Below are 20856 nucleotides of genomic sequence, written 5' to 3' on the forward strand. Positions count from 1 at the left end.
TTTATACGTTTTTAATATTTTTATTGATAATATATATTTGTTTCTAAAATGTTATAAATTTATTTTTTTAAATTTAAAAATTCATATTTTTAACATAAAATTCTAAATTAAACCGAAATAAAATTGAGAAATATACTTGTCTAAAGTATGGATTAGATTTTAAAGGTATTCCACAAAATATATGCCCTTTCAAGATTTAACAATTATGAATGTAAGTTACTTCCAAAAAAAATCTTTGTAAGTTCTTTCAAAAAGAAATAGTATTTATGTAAGAATCTTTCAAAAGAAATATCTATGTAGGAAAATCAACAAACACTTGGGGAGAATAAGCAAGGGTGGATTGAAGGGTGGTCCTTTTTAAAAATTTAAAATTATTATATATTTTAAATATATTTTATTTATTTTATGTTAAAATATATTTTCATCTTTTAAAATTTTATTAATTTATTACTTTCTAAAATTTTAGAAATTTGTTATTGTAACAAAAAATCCTACACCCATTCATGAAAAATAAAGATATTTGTTTTGGGACAATATAGAAGATAGAGAGTGTATGGTATTTGCATTGATGCGTAAATTAGTTGTTTATTTTATTAAATTTGATTAATGATAATTGATTTTATTTCTTAATCTATTAACAATACACTAAATTTTAAAAGAAATCTTATATTAATTTTTTTTATTAATTTTACGTAACTATAAGGTAGTATATATTCAAAATTAATTTTCAAACATTTGGAATTAAACGCCTATAACCTCGATATTTATGATGCTCGAACTCGAGATCTCAAGAAATAACAATAATTTCTTTACGATCGAGATCATTCAATTCGTATTTATATCATTGTTTTAAATAATGGTGATTATATAAATTAAATTATTTAATTTATCCATACTTATATTTAGGGGTCGCGAGTTTTTTGTCAACCCGATCCAACTTAAAAATATGTATCCTCCACCTAAATCTAACATAATCCTAAAAATATATATCTTTCAGCCGATTAGAATTTTTAGCGTATATATACAACCCGACCCGATGTGATGTAAAATAAGAATTTAATTAAAAGAATAATATTTTTTAAGAAATTATATTATTATCCCCATATCAGGTCGGATTGGAATTTTTCACCAATCACCCAAATCGACCCGATCCGACTTGACTCACTTAAAAAAATTCAACCCAACCTGATTCAACCAACTCGTACTTATTTTTTTTAAAAAAAATCTGATTCTATCAAATCAGCTCGTCAACAATTTCGGATTAAATTAAAATTCCTACCATTTAAGTACAACTCATGCATATCAAGCACCGTCATAACTGCGTCAAGATGGGAGCAAGCTAACTAAGTAACTATCAGCAAAAGCGGCAAAATTCTCCCAAAAAATCATGGTTATCAAAACTGGACCGGTCGGTTCAACCGGTTGAACAGTGAATCGGTAGCCTGTCCGGTCTGGTTACCTCACAAAACCGGTTTGGCAATGAACCGGCTGAAAATCTGTAGAATCGACTAAAAACCGGTAAAATCGGGGTGAATCGACTAAAAACCAGTTTGAACCGCCGGTTTACTTTTTTCTTTTAAAAAAATTAAACCAAACGACGTCGTTTGTTCAACGAGCCAAGTCAAATTCGAGTATTGTTGAGCTCGACTCAAACTCGAAACTTTAAAAGTAAGCTCAACTCAACTCAAAAACTCATGAGCTAAAAATTATCAAGTTCAACTCGAACTCGAAATATAATATTAAAACTTGAACTCGAAAAGGCTCGAACTCAAAAAAAATTAGAAGTTCAATTGAAGCCTAAAATTTGAGCTCAATTGAAGCGAAAGAATAGTTCGCCCTGAACTTACCAAAATGCTCCATGATTTTGAATGTCAAATTACCTCTATTATTTATAGAAGTAAGTTAAGATGTTCTTCTATGTTTCTTAGCCATGTGGGATTGTTTTGTTCTCATATTTTTACTCTTTAAACTTTTGGAATGCTCTTTTATGTTTCTTAGCAATGTGGGATTGTTTTTTTTAAAAAAAAAATTAAACCAAATGACATCATTTGTTATGATTTTTTAAGCCCCAATTTTATTTTTTTAATTATAGTTATATAATTATATTTATTATTTAATATGTTTTACCTTATATATTATGTTGTAGTTGATTTGAATCATTTTGTTTCACTTGATTTTATGGATTTTAATTTATATATGTTATGACTTGTAATATTTTTATACATTTTAATATTGTAAACTTAAAAAAAGTGTTACATATATATTAATATTGCTTTGAATATTATGTAAAATTAAAAAAATATTATTTTATATAAAATCCGATTCAACCGCGATTGAACCCAGTTAAACCAGTGAACTAATAAATCAGAACCTTCACCGATTCAATGTCCGATCCGATTTTAAAAACATAGCAAAAAACCAAAGAATAAATTGACGACGTTCCGTTAAGCTAAGATCCTGTTTGGATATATAAATACCCCAAGCTCCAAATCGTATATGTCCTTTGATCAGATCTTTGTTCAAGTTCAACCACGCGTATTAACCGCTGCGGATTTTCTCAGGCAAGTTTTCTCAGCTAAAAAAGATTTAATTTTCTCAATCAATTTTGCTCTAATTTTCGTTTAATCAGTTTTTTTCTTTGAATTTTTTACTTCAATTCTGATTCGAAAGTGTGTTCAAATCATTTGAATCTTGAAATCCGTTGCGTGGTTCCGTCTGATCTGAGTATAGGAAGCGTCGTAAGTTCATTAAATTTCTTCGATCTGCCTTTTTTTTCTTTCGATTTGATTTCATGTCGCGATAGATCAGATTTAAACTTGTTACGTGTTGAATTCGTTCAATTCAGGCATGTTTGATTTGCAATTGTTCCCTGAACGATCTTATGTTGGTCCTCAATTTTGGCCGTCGGATCTGCTCTGATCTTGAATGCTAGTACCGATCTTTGGAAATTGATATGTGGATTTTGGTGTTTTTGTGGCAGACGTTGAAAAATATGGGGCTGTCTTTCACAAAGCTATTCAGCCGGCTTTTTGCCAAAAAGGAAATGCGTATACTGATGGTTGGTCTTGATGCTGCTGGTAAAACCACCATTCTTTACAAGCTGAAGTTGGGAGAAATTGTCACTACCATTCCCACCATCGGTAGGTCGTTTTCTAGCCTTAATTTTATTTTTAATATAGCGAATGTTGTTTCGTAAAAGGATACGACTAACTATTATATTTTATGATTGTGTAGGTTTCAATGTTGAGACCGTTGAATACAAGAACATCAGCTTCACCGTTTGGGATGTTGGTGGCCAGGACAAGGTAACAAGGTTTTGTTTTTATTCAAACATGTTGATATTAACTGCTAAGTTTGCATCAAAGAAAAGGATTTATCGTGTCTCTGGATACGATTTGTTTATGGTAGGGAATGAGTATGTGTGGGATTGTGATTGTATCGTATATTCAATAACCAATAAAGTATCTTGATAACATGAATGTGAGTGCAGTTCTGTGAAAGAAGAGAATACATGCTCGATGTCTATTGGTTTATGAAATACGGATAATTAGAAGTCATAATTGAACCTTATGTTTTTAGTGAAACTTTAATCTTGTTAGAACTGTTAGAATAGTGAAAAATTTCATGTGCTTTTTGTTTGTCTTCATTATTTAACTCATCTATTTGTTTTAATTTCCTACATAGATCCGACCTTTGTGGAGACATTATTTCCAAAATACGCAAGGCCTCATCTTTGTGGTGGATAGCAACGATCGTGACCGTGTGGTTGAAGCTAGAGATGAGTTGCACAGGATGTTGAATGAGGTACTTGAGTTTAAAATTCTTGTTTCTGGCGTTATGATTCCAATGATCGTGAATCCAACTTATTATTTGGCAGGATGAGTTGAGGGATGCTGTGCTGTTAGTATTTGCTAACAAGCAAGATCTTCCAAATGCTATGAATGCTGCTGAGATCACCGACAAACTTGGACTTCATTCTCTCCGCCAGCGCCACTGGTGAGATGAACAATTCTCTCCACTCTCTCTCTCTCTCTCTCTGTGTATGTGTATACGGGTTTCTTGTGTTCATCTATCTGACCCCTTCTTTCGTGGATCTTTACGTTCCTTGCATGATATATTTTGCAGGTATATCCAGAGTACTTGTGCCACATCTGGTGAAGGACTGTACGAAGGACTGGACTGGCTCTCAAACAACATTGCAAACAAGGTAAGATCATGCAGATGACTCTGATTGTAGCCTTTTGAGCTTCTTCTGCTCGTCGTAATTTCTATTCACCTGTGCTGATATTTATTTGCAAATTGCAGGCATAGATGACTTGTCTATCTCACTAATGCCTGTCCCTTTGGGAATCATCGATGTTTCTACCTCCGTTAAAATGTTCTGTTTTTTTTTTTGTGTTCCTTCTTTCTTGCGAACGTAGTTTAAGAATAATTGATAATTTTTTTGGTTTTCTTGTGTTCATCATCTTGATAGTTGGAAAAGGTACATTTGTTCGTTTTGGATTGCATTTGTTTTATGGTTGAGATAAACTTTCATCCGAACCATGTTTTTAATGTGTTTATGCCGAAGCCACCCTCATTTATGCATAATTTATAGTGTTAGTGAGAAAAATTATACTATAAGTTGAATAGGGATTATATAGCATGTATTATAAAAAAAGGGTAAAGTACACAAATGGTCCTTTGATTATAGGGCATTGCTTTGTCAAGTCCTCTAATTATTGGAAGATACAAAATAGGCCCTCGACTATAGGGAGTTGCTTTGTTGAGTCCCGGACTGTTAAAAGTTGTAAAATGGTCATCTGACTTATTCATATGTTTCAAATTCATCATTTTCTGTTAAAAATTAATGACGGTCTAAGTTGGATGTTGATATATTGATTGAGATATGATAATTTGATCTTATAATCTCAAACGAGTATACAACGAAAATAGTTATGAGATAATATTTTATTATATTTCAATCAATAGGTTAAGAGAGTGATCATTTTGTAAAAGTATAGTGACTTAACAAAATAACATCCTATAGTCAGGGAATATTTTATAATTTTTAATTTCTAATAATTAGGAGATTCAACAAAATAGTATCTTAAAAAAAGTTGGACTCTCCAAGGGACTAGGTTCAAACCTCGGAAATAATATTATTGGAAGAGACGGATACAAACTCCGAGCCTTAGAACTAAAATTGTTAGAAGGGACAAACAATTTATTTATTTTATTTATAGTAAGTTAATAATAGTAATATTTTTTGTTAATGCACTAAAGAATGTATTGCCTTCCATTTTTCTTGAAGCAAAATCGTTAATATAACTAAGACGCCTTAGCCTTACGTGATAGCACAATCAATAAATGATAATGAAAAATGTACTTAATCAACTGCATCTTTCTAAAGCCTTTTAAAAAATAAAATTATAATTTGAGTCCATAAATTGAAAAGGCTCGTGGTGTTAGTTTATATATACATAATATTGAAGTGTTATAGACATAAATGTTAGTTTATATAGACATAAGATTAAAGTGTTAGTTTTTATTTATTTTTATCAAAGTAGAATTTAAGGACTAAAAGAATTCTCTTATATAATTTTACTTTTTTTATATTTACATTATACTATAGCAAATCACGTCACATTCTGCTGTTGAATCCTGAAGTTTATTATTAAAGTATAAATTATAGTTATATCAATTAAAATTAAATATTTTATTAAACTGTTTGAACACTTAATTTTGTAAAGTGAGAGTTTGAAATCAAGATGAAAATAGTAGAAATCAGAAGTGACATTGTGGTTGGTTGGTAATGAAAAGGAATAGTAAAAAGAGGTTAAACTAGATTTTTTAGTATAATTTAGGGACTAAAAAGGATACTAAAAACATCATTATGACCAAAATTAAAGACCTGTTATTAATTGATATAGCATGAGTGGCCAAATCATAACAATGGAAAATCGAGCAGACAAAATCAGAAGAAAATGAAACAGTGACATTGGGTTGTAGTTTACACATCAATTTCTTTTCCTGGTTTTCTCGTTAATCATGAAAAAAATTCAAAAGAATGAAAACTGAAGCGAGTAAAATTCAAATTACAAGGGGAAAAAACCCCAAAACGTTCTCTTTTTCCCCAGAAAATTCACGCCAAAAGAAAGTACATGTATTTCCTCTCGATGTTAACCGATTTGAAATTTTGATGCTTCATGATTTTTTTCCTCCTGTCTTCTCGAGAAAATTATCTGTTCTTCTTTCAACCGGATGAAAAACCCAAGTCAGAAATCATCGTCTTTCCTTTTGGTTTGGTTCTTTTCACTTTCTTAGATCTTGGTATGTTCAACTTCAGCTTTGAAATTTTCTTCTAGTTTTGGTCCTTATATATATGTAGTTCCAAATCTGCTGAATAAAGCAATAACTTTAGTATTTAATTTCCGCCTTCCATTTTTGAACTTAAAATTCTCATCATATGCTAATCAATGTACTGACTCTAGCATTGGACACGAGTTCTGTTAACTTGAAAATGCTCAGGTTTGATTGTTGGCACTGAAGTTTGGAGTTCATGGCGAGGATCAAACCGCAAGCTCTGCTACAACAAAGCAAAAAGAAGAAGGGTCCAACCTGAATTAGTGTTTCAACAATTATACTCTTTAGTTTAACATTGGACATTGGAGATTAAGTTAAATTAATTTCAGGAATGGGGTTTAGTGCTGCAATGTTTGTACTCTATATAGCAGGGATTTAACGTTATCCAAAACCGTTGTTGCACGACCAGGATGCCCTCAATAGCATCTACTATGTTTGCTATCGGGATAAACGCAATGAAACAGAAAATATGGTGGCAACCGCAATTTAAATCCCTGCTGCTTTATAGGGTTAATTCCAGGGTAGTTTCATGGATTAAGGAAAGGGATTTAGTTCTAATTTTCAGAGCAGGAAACTTGGAGATGAAACTTCTTTTAGAGAATGAATTGCGGTTAATTTTTCCCTAATTGATGAAATTTGACCCGGTTTTCTTGTCTTTAGGTCGAGTATTCAAATCGAGGACAGGCAATCGGTTTTTAAGGTGCACTCTTCAAGAATCTGGTTTTTTCGTTCTCTAATGTGTTTCTTGATAATCTTTGTTTTTTAAACACTAGCAGAAACTCTTAACTAGGTTATCGGGTATAAATATATCATCATTTTAAGATGATTTACGGCAACCTTTTCTCCATTCTTGTTTGCAGTAACCGTAGTCTCTGATGTTTTACATATAGAGGAAGTTCTCCTTTTTGTTTCTCAACTTCACATCTTCTATATTGACTGTGGCTGCTTTTGTCTGGTAGGCTGATAACTCTTTCTTGGATTCGAAGAAGTCCGATCTCCCTGGATATGCTGTAGGTTCCTTTACTTGCCAAGCTCTCCTCTGATTAGTACTTTCAGTTCGATTGAATAAGTCTACTCTTTATTGTACTAGCCTGGAATGTGCTGTGCTTAGTTTTGAAAAACGATATCGTAGAACTTTGCTAATGGACCATATATGATCTCCTTATGGTTTGATATTCTTTTCCAGTGCAAATGTATCGATGCAACTAGCTTTCTTCAATTAATTCTTTCTTTAACTTGCACACACCTGCTTCGAAAAAAAAAGTGTTTAGGAAAAGGAGAAAACCAACTTTGTTTAGGCTTTATGGTTTATCTATTGTATCTTACAATCTTTAACATGTTAGCCTTTCTTACTAAATTGAGTTTGACCGAGTTGTTCAGTGATTACTCAGTCTAAGCTTTTAGGATTGTACAATTTATTCCTAATTGAAATGAGTTTTATCCTTGGACTCGACTCTTTTTTCCCCTTCTTATGACTAGGTTTTAGAAACTGCAAAGGGTTCTTTAACTGTGGAACTTTTCAAGGATAGTTCTCCTGAAGTTGTTGATCAATTCCTCGATTTATGGTAAGTGTTGGACACGACGTTCATTTGACTTGAAACAATGGATTTTCTTCATATAGAACTGAAATAAAGATATAGATAGAGATGATCAGATCCTGCTGTGGGAGACTCAAGAATACATTGAATCGTATTCTGTAAATCACATTTCCTTTTCCAGAATTTCCGTCTGTTTTCACTTCATAATTTGGTTTCTTTGGTTGAGCATTCTGTGTTGTAAGGCGACATGAAAACACAGTAGTATATATATATATATATATAGAAACTCGTTTTTGTCCGGGTCTTTTTTTCATTTTATTATTATTATTATTATTATTACTACTACTAATTATAAGTTACATTTTACAGGCCAATCCCGAGGCCCAAACCAAAAGCCCAACCCGTTTACAAGTGATCAGGCCTGACAAAACAGGCCCAATTCCAGACCCGATTAGCAACCCGACCCGGTTCTCTAGGGTTTCTGAAGCCCTAACCCTAGGGGTATCATCAACTCAACCGTCGCTTGTCATTGCTGCTGCCGCCGCCGCCCTCCTCTGCATCAACCATATTAACCCCATCAGTTCCAAATCAAACCAAATCAAAGGAAACAGTAAACAAATCAAAACCCCGAATTTAAAATTCCCTAAATCCCAAAATTTCGGGATTTCTCCAAAAAATCAGAATTATTACCCTATATACCTAGATATCATCATCATCTCACCAGAAATCCACATGCAAGCAAACATAAAAGACCAGAGAAGAGAAAATAGGGGATTAAGTGAAAACCAGGAAAAAAATAGAGAGAGTGCTAAAAAAAACAAAGTGAGGGAGATCTTACCCTTGTAGAAAACCTCGTCGTTGTAGCCTAGCCAGAACAGAGAAGGCCACATTGAAGGTAAGCTTTCCCTTATTTTGGATCTTGGGTTTTCGAATAGGGGGTTTCGGTTTTTGCTTGGGGTAGGAGAAGGGTTAGTGTTCAAAGGAAGAGAGAAGGGTTGGTCATGGGTTGATTTCTCAAGCCATCGCCGCTGGCTGCGGCGGCCGTGGTTCCTCTGCTTTCTCTCCACGACGGAGACAAAGGCGGAGAAGGAGAGAACATTGAGAGCTTCTTCTGTTCTCTATTTTTAAGAGAGAGGGGAAGATGGGGGAAAATGAGGGGAATGGGAAATTGAAAGCCCATTTTAGGCTTAAATTAGATGACTGAAACGACGTCGTTTAACACAAGGAGGAGTTCGGCGTGTTTTCCATTTAGGGTTAATAGTAGAATAGGTCCCCATAGCTTTATAATCTCACCTCGCGTGTTCTGGGCGTTTGGGGTTAATACCACATTTGGTCCCTTATTTTGTAAGATTTCCGTTTTCACCAGTTAATGAAATTTTTATTTCCTTTTATTTTGAGATCCTATTCTATTTATGTTGCAATTTAGTCCTTTTTCGCCTGTAAATGCATTTGTGTATATATCTAAGCCCATGCCGTTGTATTGTATTTTATTTATGTTCAAGCAGTATCTGTTTATGTTAGTTCATTTTAGTTCCTTATTTTTCTGTTATTTTATCTTTGGTTAAGTTTCTGTTAGTATCATGGTATTTTATTTTATTATATTTCAGTCCTTAATTGAAATGTTGGCTATTTTACTTTGAACTTTAAATTTCATCATTTTTGTATGTTAGTCATTTCTACACTGTTAATTGTTTTTGGTTAAATGGCTGATATCGCTTATTAATTTGTGATGTGTTTATTTTATTCCTTGCATTTAGTTTTAATTTTTCATACTTTGATCTGCCATTTTTGATGTTTGTTCACTTAGGCCATAATATTAAATTATAATGTGTATGCTTGCTTGGTGTAAATATAGTTATATTGGTGCATGGATCATGTTCGTGTCAATTAAACTTCCTTTTTATTATTTATGTTTTCCATATATATATATATATATATTCGTGTGGTATAAGTATATAAGTATTATGTTAAGTGTATTTATGTGTATTTCGTGTGGAGCCCACCTTTGTGCCGTATATATATATATACATATTTGCTTTTCCTCAATGATTTATGTTCATATTAATTTATTTTGTGTCACCACTTTATGTATTTATCATATTTGGTTAAATATTTTATAACTAATTCGAACATTTTCAAGAACTTGTATTTGTAGAACGGGCAAGGAAAGTATCACTTGATCGAAGTGGTACGATCCGATACGGCATTTTAATGACATAGGAATTTGCATCAAGTCGAGTATATTTTACTAATTAATTTATTCAAATGATGCAATGTGTGTTATTTTTAATTAACTATTTATTTCCTTTTATTCGAATGCAAACGTCAATTTTATTTATATTTGATTCGCAAATTTATCAATGAGGGAATATTCTTTTATTGACAAGAAATAGTCAAGTTAGCTTTCCCGATGGAGGATTACTAATTTCGATATTTCTTTTCGAGTTAAAGAATTTTCTGTAATTAATTTATTTGAAGCAAATTAATTAAATTTCAATAAATAGATCACATCTTAACTTTACGTTTGACTCATGATTTTCACAATGTATGACAACGTATAAGCGACACAGTACCAATTTTGGGCGTTGTGGGATGCTAACCCTTCCCCACACGTAAACGACTCCCGAATCCATTCAAATCGAATCTTTGGTTACGCAGATCAATTTTTGTCTTATAAAAATGATTTTTCTTAAAATTGTTTTTTTAAAGACGTTTTTAGGTATTCGACGTACCTAACCTAAAGGTCGATGATGACTCCATCCATTTTAATTCCATATTAATCCAAATCCCCCAAATTAAAGTCATAATCTATTTTTTTTAAATAATATTTAATCGTTTTACCTAAAAATGGTTATGACAACTTGGCAACTCCGTTGGGAAATTTTTTAGAGAGTCAAGTTGTAGGTCGCTTACACATTGTCGTTGTGGCCACAATTATGAGTTCGAGTCTTTAGTTAATTTCTGATTCGTTTATTGAAGTTTTTAATTGCTTCATTTTTATCTGTCATACTAATAATTTAATCTCTATTTTCATATTCGTCAAAGTTTTATCAAGTTTTTTTTCCTTGTTTCGTTTTCCTTTTAACTCGAAGGTAGGTATGCTCCTCATCACATACATTTGCATAACATAAGCTCTAGACACGAACTTCGATCCAAATTAATTAGGGTGATTGCTTTACTCTCGTAAGAATTTATTCTTCGTATGAGCTTTAGCAATTAACCTATGGGATACATACCTTATACTTTCGTAGGGATTTATTCCTCGTATGGGTATAAGGCAATGAATCCCCTCGAATTGAACTTGTTTCGTTTGAAACCTGTAATGGGTGAGGATCGAGGGTCTGGCAGCCCAAGGGGCACCGACATCAAGGACAATTCGAGTTCCCTTTCCTTGTTAGAGCCAAAGCCATGCATATAGTGAACCGTAGAGTGGTCACCCTAGGTATAGATATATCGAACCTTTGTCCTTCAATAGGTACCCAAATTAAGTGTACACAAAGGAGGAGCGTTTCTAGACTCTTATATTTTGTTTTAAGTTCGTAAAATATATTTTCTGTTAAATAACATTATGCGAACTAGATATCATGCGGTTAGGATCATTTTCTTGAAAATATATCATTTTGGGTAGATAGCATGTTCGGGTAGAACTGTTATCTAATTAAAGCATGTTCGGATATATATCATGACGGGGTAGGTGTTATATTCATTTTTGAATAACATTTTTACCTGTATCGATTGTCTTACCTGTACTAACTATTTTCTTTTGTTTTGTTTGTGTACACTAACTTATTTCGTTTATTTTGTTTGTGTCATTTTTCATTCTTCATTGCATTGCATCAACATAACATAATGTGAAAATGTTGACCCGCAAGGGGATATTTAAGAGAAAATTTTCACAATGAGAGATAAAAAATTTCAATCAAGCAGTCACATACACAGACATGCATCGAGGGCTGAAAGAAGTTCATAGTACAAGAAGGAGACTTGCTCGAGGATCGTGCATCATTCGAGACTAAAATGATGATCCACTGATTCGATGAGTAATTCAGCAGTGGAGTCTTATCTACAATCATGTCATCGGTAGTCATCAAGAACCAACGCAATGGCTTCAGTACCGCTGAGGCATTAATGGAGTTAGTTTATGGAGCATTGAGGGGCATCAGTTCCAAAATACAAAGATCCGAGACAAAGCAGTCAGCTCGAAGATCGTGCAATATTCGAGATTGAAATGATGATCCATTAATCTAATGAGTAATCCAGCGGTAGATTCTCATCTATGATCATTCCATGACTAATCATCAAAGAGCGACGCACTGACTCCAGCACCGCCGGGGCATTAACGGAGTCAGATTACAGATGCACTTGAGGGCATCATTGTCAAGGATGAAGATCCAAGGTGAAACAGTGATATATTCCGGACTCAACATCTAAGCAAATGCATGTCTATAAAGTGGATTGTCTTGTAATGTGAAGGCTTTTATTTCTGGTGAAAATTGGGCTCTGATATTCAACGTTGGGATCAACATTTTTGCATCTGCATTTACATATTTGCATTTTGCATCTACATTTCATTTTTAAGCATTCATAAAAGCATGGAACCAATTTATGGAAGATTCGAAGAAGTGTTCCTAACCACATTGACAATTAAAAGAAGAAGATGGAATCAGTACAGTGGGAGCTTGTTCAGCTGGTTGTACAACTGAGCCTGCTAGAATAATCTGAGAAAAGAGTCCTCGTTCCTTGAGGTCCATGATGTTGATATCACATAGGAAGCTTCAGACATTTCGCTGAAAATGTAAGGCACTGAAGCGTAAGATCCATAACCTGATTTACTCAGGGGCATGGGCAATCGAAGAATAATGGGGCATTGCATCTACCATTTGCACTAAGAGATTGTTTTGTTTGAAATCATTTTTGTTATGTCTTTAATATGTGCTTAAATATTTTAATCTTAATTATTGAATTTATGCTACCTTATAAGGTGGAATAATTGAACAAATTTTAATCTTTAGTTCTTTGAATACCGAATGAATTACAGATTATTTTAGTTCTTCAAGAATTATAGATTTTTGACATATGGCAAGACTAGACTTTTCTTATCCCGTCTAAAACCAAAATAAAATCTCTTGATTATTTACATGAAATAATTATGGTCACTACCAAATAACCAAATGTTGACATTCCTTTTCTTTAAGACCTTGAAACATTATTTTCGACCTTGAAACATTGACTTTATCTTTTTGAGACAAAAAGTCATACCCATAACTTTGTTTTGAGCCAATAAAGTCATCATTGTCTTCTTAGACGTAAACCCGACATTTTTTTCTACCAATAAAACCTACAAGCACTGAGTACAAGATGTTCACTTGAACATGAACCTTCCTACCAGAGTAAACAATATGGGGTATCTCGAGAAGACAATGAAGGCTATCTCGACTCAGCTTCCTGAAGATGAGTTTGGACAATTGAGGCATGTTGGAAGCAAGAAGGAGAAAAAAGAAATTATTTCAAAATAATTATATCATGCATTAATTACATTTTTTCATGTAAATAAAATTAATCCTGAAAATCTATACCCCTGGGGACATCTTTCTGTAAAGTCTTCTGTGTATGAAATGATGAACGACATTCTTTCATTATCCCTTCACAAATGGAGAAGGTGTACTCTTGTGTCCCCTTTGAGCCTAAATCATGTTTTCTTCTGATTCAACCCAAACCAAGGATCACCCTCCACACTGGGGGGCAAGTTGGAGGGAATCTGCACGCATGAGTAAAGACATTGATTCAGATGAGATACTAAAAGGTGAACCAAATACAGAGTGAAAATATCATATCAAACCGAAGAGAACAGAAAAACAAAGAGAAAAGAAGTAAAGAAAAAAACAAAGAGCAAAGAAAAAAAAAGAAAAAAAAAAGCAAAAACAAAGAAAAGAGCAAAGAACAAAAAGATGACAAAGAGCACAGACAATGAGTCCCTCGACTCAAATGACTCATCGAGCTTCAAACTGTGAGATTGATCAAGCACAATCACTCCAGAATCACTTCACTCAAAGATCATTGAACATCAAGAGAAAATAAAGAACTCATACGAGCAGATTCAAATTGAGCAAGACAAGATTGAAGGCATCAGAACAAATTGATCCTTGGTTTAACTACCCTTAAACACTTGTTTGAGCCTATTTTTCCATTTCTTTCATAACCGTGAACCATGACAAGTCCATTCTAATCATACATGGATTTTTAAACAGAAGAGATTATCTTCAGATTTCATCCCGCCTATCAGGATTAATATTTTATTTTAAAAAAGGGTTTTTTAAAATCTTTAATGCATAATAGAGAAAAATAAAAAAGAGGGTTCAAGACGTAAATTCTGAGTAACGTCTTGAAACCAAAGGAGGATTCGAGTTGAAAACCTAAAAAGGCGGCTTGAATATGAAGACTATTTCATAGGAGGCGATCGCACAAATCCCTTAATAAGGCATCGCACAACCCAATTGAGATCATGAGAACTGGGAATCGGAGTACACTTCCAATAAGTGAGTACGTAAGCTACTTCATCAGATCAGTGAACAGTAAATAAATGAGAACCCCATACCTTTGACCAAAAATAATAACCTGAGATATTTTTATCATTTCCTTATTTAACCATATCCCAAAGATGCATTGATCTTGACACTTGTCAAATAACTATAATTTATTGAAGGATTAATAGAGTAATTAATTCTTTGATATCTAATGAACTCTTGTTTTATGATTTGTCAATTGTGAAACCTTGAAAGAAGCAATATTTTCAAAACTTTTGATTAAATATTTTTCAAAACTCTTTTAATTGATATTTTCATACTTTTGAAAATACAAGAAGAAGAAAAACGTTTTTAAACAAGATAATCTCTCTGGAGGCATATCTTGGAATTCAACGAAGATCCCTCTGAAGCTCAAGATTAAAGTTGGGGCAAGAGAAGGCAAATTTTGATGGGGCAAGGAAAACAAATTGTCTCAGGTTGAGGTTTGCAAGAGTACACCATAGTGGAAATGCAGACAAAATAAATCAAAGATAGAGTGAAGACTGCTCTCGCAACAATTTTCTTTCCAGATCGAGAAAACATACATCAATGCATATATACATCAACACATACATACATATTACATGAGTTTGCATCAAACATTTGTCATCATGTGCATTAAAGACATTTTTTCCTCTCTTGAGGACAAATTCAACAAAAAAATCAAATAAATTTTGTCTTGACATACATCATAACATCCAAGATAGTCAGTAAAAAATGCATCATTTTGATCTCTCAGGAAATCAAACCTCAGAAATGACCAAACGTCTCTAACTTAAAGAAACAATGATTTTACTTCCTGAAGTCAATAATCAATACATTTCCTCAACATGCAGGAAAAGGCAGACTTTCTATCGACTTAGAGGGTGTCTTTCTTGAAACAAAATTTTCTCTCACTTGAGACATTTTTCCACAAATTTTGAGAATTTTAAAACAATTTTTTGTCTCGCTTGAGACCATTTCTCTCAAAACAAATTTCGTCTCACTTGAGACATTTTTTCTTTGAGATACAAATTTCAAATTTGTTTCACATTAAACAAAGTTGATCTCATTTGAGACCGCTTTCTAAAAAACAAACTTCGTCTCGCTTGAGACATTTTTTCTATGAAATAAAAATTTAAATTTGTTGTATTTGAAATAAAATTAATCTCACTTGAGATTTTCAAAATTGATTCATCTCGTGAGAGACAATTCCCCCTTTAAACACAAACACCTTTAAAATTGTTTCCCTAGAAACAAAATCGACAATCTTTGAATCTTTTTCTCTTGAAATGAATTTTGTCTCTCTTGAGACAATTTCTCTAAAAACAAATGTTACAAATGTTGTCTCACTGGAGACAATTTTCCAAATTATGAATTTGTTTCACTGGAAACAAACCATCATCTTTGAGTTGTTTCTTTTGAAACAAAGATTTTTTGAGTCTATTTCTTTTGAAACAAAACTTTGTTTCTCTTGAGACAGATTTTCTTGAGAAATCTTTGAGTTTGTTTCACTTGAAACAAAATGAAAAATCTTTGAGTATGTTTCTTTGTTTTTGTCTCTTTTGAGAAAGTTTCTTTTGAAAAATCTTCGAGTCTGTTTCTTTGGAAACTACATTTACCATCTGTGAGCATATTTCCCTTGGAAAAAACAATCTTTGATTATTTTTCTTTTGAAACAACGTTTTGTCTCTCTTGAGACAGTTTTTCATAAAAAAATCTTTAAGTTTGTTTCTTTTAACAAAATCATCTTTGAGTCTATTTCTATTAAAACAAATTTTGTCTCTCTTGAGACGGTTTCTAATAAAAAACCAACCTTTGAGGTTGTTTCCTTTGAAACAAATTTGGTCTCACTTAAGATGTAATTCATCTTTGAGTATGTTTCTTTTTAAACAAAATTTTATCTCTTAAAGACAATTTCTTTTGAAAAAATCTTTGAGTTTGTTTCCTTTGAAACAAAATTTTTTCTTTCGAGACAATTTCTTTTGAAAATACCCACCTTTGAGAGCATTTCTACTAAAACAAATTTTGTCTCCCTTAAGGCAGTTTTTCTAGAAATACAAAATCTTTAAGTTTGTTTCTCTTAAAATAAAACCATCTTTGAGTCGTTTCCCTTGAAACGAATTTTGTCTCTTGAAACATTTTCTCTTAAAACAATATCATCTTTGAGTTTGTTTCTCTGGAAACAAGGTTTTATCTTTTGATACAGTTTCTTTTGAGAAAAATCTTTGAGTCTATTTCTTTGGAAACAAAATTTTGTCTCTCTTGAGACAATATCTTTGAGTTTGTTTCTATTGAAACAAAAGTCTTTGAGTCTGTTTCTATTAAAACAAAACAATCTTTGAGTCATTTCCTTTGAAACAAAATTTTGTCTCTCTTGAGACAGTCTCTCTTAACAAAATTATCTTTGAGTCTGTTTCTTTTGAAGCATCATCTTTGAGTCGGTTTCGTTTGAAATCATTATCCCTAAAGATGGCCAGAAATCTTCATCACGTATGAGCCGTGTCATCCCATGACCAGATCTCTTCATCGCATAGGAGCCGTGTCACCCCTAGATAACCAGACGTCCTCATCACGTAGAAATCGTGTTATCGCCCTTCCTAAAGATGACCAGAACTATTCATCACGTATGAGTCGTATCATCCCCCGACCAGATCTCCTTATCGCGTAGGAGCTGTGTCACCCCTAGATAACCAGTCGTCCTCATTACGTAGGAACCGAATTATCACCCTTCCTAAAGATGGCCTGAACTCTTCATCACGTATGAGCCGTGTCATCCACTGACCAGATCTCTTCATCGCGTAGGAGCTGTGTCACCCCTAGATAACAAGACATCCTCATCACGTAGGAATCGTGTTATCACATTTCCTAAAGATGACCAGAACTCTTCATCACGTATGAGCTGTGTCATCCACCCTTAGACGACCACACCTCTTCATCACGTATGAGCAGTGTCGTACCCAATAACCACATTATCCAATTTCTAAGCTGAAAAGGGAGAGAACCAGACAAAAACGTGTTGTCTTGTCGTCTTTGCCCTATTCTTGTTAACACAAGAATGTACAAAGAGGGGCAGCTGTAGAAACTCGTTTTTGTCTGGGTCTTTTTTTCATTTTATTTATATTATTATTATTATTATTATTATTACTAATTATAAGTTACATTTTACAGGCCAATCCCGAGGTCCAAACCAAAAGCCCAACCCGTTTACAAGTGATCATGCCTGACCCAAACAGGCCCAATTCCATACCCGATTAGCAACCCGACCTGGTTCCCTAGGGTTTCTAAAACCCTAACCCTAGGGATATCATCAGCTCAGCCGTCGCTTGCCATTGTTGCCGCCGCCGTCCTCCTCTGCATCAACCACAGTAACCCCATCAGTTCCAAATCAAACCAAATCAAAGGAAATAGTAAACAAATCAAAATCCCAAATTTAAAATTTAAAATTCCCTAAATCCCAAAATTTTGGGATTTCTCCAAAAACAATCAGAATTATTACCCTATCTACCTAGATATCATCATCATCTCACCAGAAATCCACATGCAAGCAAACATAAAAGACCAAAGAAGAGAAAATAGGGGATTCGGTGATAACCAGGAAAAAAATAGAGAGAGTGCTAAAAACCAAACAAAGTGAGGGAGATCTTACCCTTGTAGAAAACCTCATCGTTGTAGCTTAGCCAGAACAGAGAAGGTCGAATCGATGGTAAACTTCCCCCTATTTTGGATATAGAGTTTTTGAATAGGGGTTTTCAATTTTATTTGGGGTAGGAGAAGGGTTAGTGTTCAAAGGAAGAGAGAAGGGTTAGTCAGGGGTTGATTTCTCAAGCCATCGTCGCTGGCTGCGGCGGCCGTGGTTCCTCTGCTTTCTCTCCACGACGGAGACAAATGCGGAGAAGGAGAGAACATTGAGAGCTTCTTCTGTTCTCTATTTTTAAGAGAGAGGGGAAGATGGGGAAAATGAGGAGAATGGGAAATTGAAAGCCCATTTTGGGCTTATATTAGATGACTGAAACGACGTCATTTAACATATGGAGGAGTTTAGCGTGTTTTTCATTTAGGGTTAATAGTAGAATATGTCCCCATAGCTGTATAATCTCACCTCGCGTGTTCTAGGCATTTGGGATTAATACCACATTTGGTCCCTTATTTTATAAGATTTCCGTTTTCACCAGTTAATGAAATTTTTATTTACTTTTATTTTGAGCTCCTATTCTATTTATGTTGCAATTTAGTCTTTTTTCGCCTGTAAATGCATTTGTGTATATATCTAAGCCCATGCCATTGTATTGTATTTTATTTATGTTCAAGCACTATCTGTTTATGTTAGTTCATTTTAGTTCCTTATTTTTCTGTTATTTTATCTTTGGTTAAGTTTCTGTTAATATCATGGTATTTTATTTTCTTATATTTCAGTCCTTAATTGAAATGTTGGCTATTTTACTTTGAACTTTAAATTTCATCATTTTTGTATGTTAGTCATTTTTACACTGTTAATTGTTTTTGGTTAAATGGCTGATGTCGCTTATTAATTTGTGATGTGTTTATTTTATTCCTTGCATTTAGTTTTAATTTTTCATACTTTGATCTGCCATTTTTTATGTATACAAGTATTATGTTAAGTGTATTTCGTGTGGAGCCTCATATTAATTTATTTTGTTTCAGCACTTTATGTATTTATAATATTTGGTTAAATATTTTATAACTAATTCGAACATTTTCAAGAACATGTATTTGTACAACGGGCAGGGAAAGTATCACTTGATCAAAGTGGTACGATCTTATACGGCATTTTAATGACATAGGAATTTGCAACAAGTCAAGTATATTTTACTTATTAATTTATTCAAATGATGCAATATGTGTTATTTTTAATTCACTATTTATTTCCTTTTATTTGAATGCAAACGTTAATTTTATTTATATTCGGTTTGCATATTTATCAATGAAGGAATATTCTTTTATTGACAAGAAATAGTCGAGTTAACTTTCCCAATGGAGGATTACTAATTTCGATATTTCTTTTCGAGTTAAAGAATTTTCTGTAATTAATTTATTTGAAGCAAATTAATTAAATTTCAGTAAATAGATCACATCTTAACTTTACGTTCGACTCACGATTTTCACAATGTATGACAACGTGTAAGCGACACAGTACCAATTTTGGGCGTTGTGGGGTGCTAACCCTTCCCCACACGTAAACGACTCCCGAATCCATTCAAATCGAATCTTTGGTTACGCAGATCAATTTTTGTCTTATAAAAATGATTTTTCTTAAAATTATTTTTTTAAAAGACGTTTTTAGGTATTCGACCTACCTAACCCAAAGGTCGATGGCAACTCCATCCATTTTAATTCCATATTAATCCAAATCCCCCAAATTCGCCAAATTAAAGTCATAATCTATTTTTTTTAAATAATATTTAATTGTTTTACCTAAAAATGGTTATGATCATTTTAATTCGAAAGCCGCATGCTGAATGTTTGGTTTAAGCTGCAAATTCATTTAAAGGAATCGATGAGCTGAATCATTAATCTGAAATACGAGATTGCAAGATGATAACACAGTGTGCAACCGAAGGTTTTAACCTGTGTAAAGGAATTCGAAAGCCATTTAACTGATCTGCAGTTAGAGAGGGCTCTTCAATGGAATGCTTTTTCGCCATGTTATAAAGCACTATGTCATTCAAGCCAGAGATAGTGACAAGCTCGGAGTTGCAGAGGACTGAACTTTGAAAGGAAAACATTATAACTGACTCGATATGAGGTTAGTACATTGGTGTTTAAACTAATTTTGCTCCCTTCCTTATCCTCCTCCATCGATTTACCATCCTCTCAATAGGCAAGCAATGCATGCTTTTGCTATTGTTGTAACTTAAATTGACTCGAATGTTCAACCAGTTTGAAGCATGAAGCATTCATGCTTGGAACTTCCAAGATTAAGCATGATAATGGAGCATTCGAGATTTTCATCACGACTGCACCGATCCCAGATCCAAATGAGAAACTTACCGTCTTTGGAAAGGTCGTTAATGGAGAGGATACTGTTCAGGTAAAGCAAGCTTCAATTTCTTTCCTTTCAAGTGTTTGTGATGACCTTATTTTCTCCTTTGGTTACCAATTGCATAGTTAATCGGTACTAGTGGTTGGGCACATTCAATTCAACATGTTTTCCCATGATCCTACCAAAAAAGTTGCACTTAAATTATATCAATTTTATGCAGGAAATCGAAGAAGTGGATACGGATGAGAATTATTGGCCTAAATCTTCAATAGCCATCTACCGTGTGACCCTGAAACAAAGCGTCTAAAACCAAACACAAAGAAGTTTTCTGCACTTCATCTTGTCATTCGAACCAAAGATTCCATCGGTAAAATTTGCTCAGAAGAATCAGAGTGCATTCTTTTTCAAACTTAGTATCTTACTGTGG

General features: G+C 33.4%; 1 protein-coding gene and 1 pseudogene across 2 annotated transcripts; both read left to right on the forward strand.

Moving 5' to 3' along the window:
• The first annotated feature begins 2420 nt into the window (after positions 1 to 2420).
• LOC120129558 (ADP-ribosylation factor) lies at positions 2421 to 4551 on the forward strand. 2 transcript variants are annotated; one of them, XM_039147027.1, is made up of 7 exons: positions 2421 to 2561; positions 2981 to 3140; positions 3235 to 3305; positions 3685 to 3804; positions 3878 to 3996; positions 4126 to 4207; positions 4306 to 4551. In XM_039147027.1, exons 2-7 carry the CDS (start codon positions 2993 to 2995, stop codon positions 4309 to 4311), a joined length of 546 nt encoding a protein of 181 aa, XP_039002958.1. In that variant the 5' UTR covers positions 2421 to 2561; positions 2981 to 2992; the 3' UTR covers positions 4312 to 4551. The 2 variants fall into 2 exon arrangements, with proteins under 2 accessions (XP_039002958.1, XP_039002959.1); XM_039147028.1 differs by lacking the exon at positions 2421 to 2561 and adding an exon at positions 2686 to 2738.
• A 2249-nt stretch (positions 4552 to 6800) lies between these two features.
• On the forward strand, positions 6801 to 20736 carry LOC120129727 (annotated as a pseudogene).
• Positions 20737 to 20856: the final 120 nt, after the last annotated feature.

This window comes from Hibiscus syriacus, unplaced genomic scaffold (assembly GCF_006381635.1).
Source record: "Hibiscus syriacus cultivar Baekdansim isolate YM2019G1 unplaced genomic scaffold, ASM638163v2 tig00110503_pilon, whole genome shotgun sequence".
NCBI lineage: Eukaryota > Viridiplantae > Streptophyta > Magnoliopsida > Malvales > Malvaceae > Hibiscus > Hibiscus syriacus.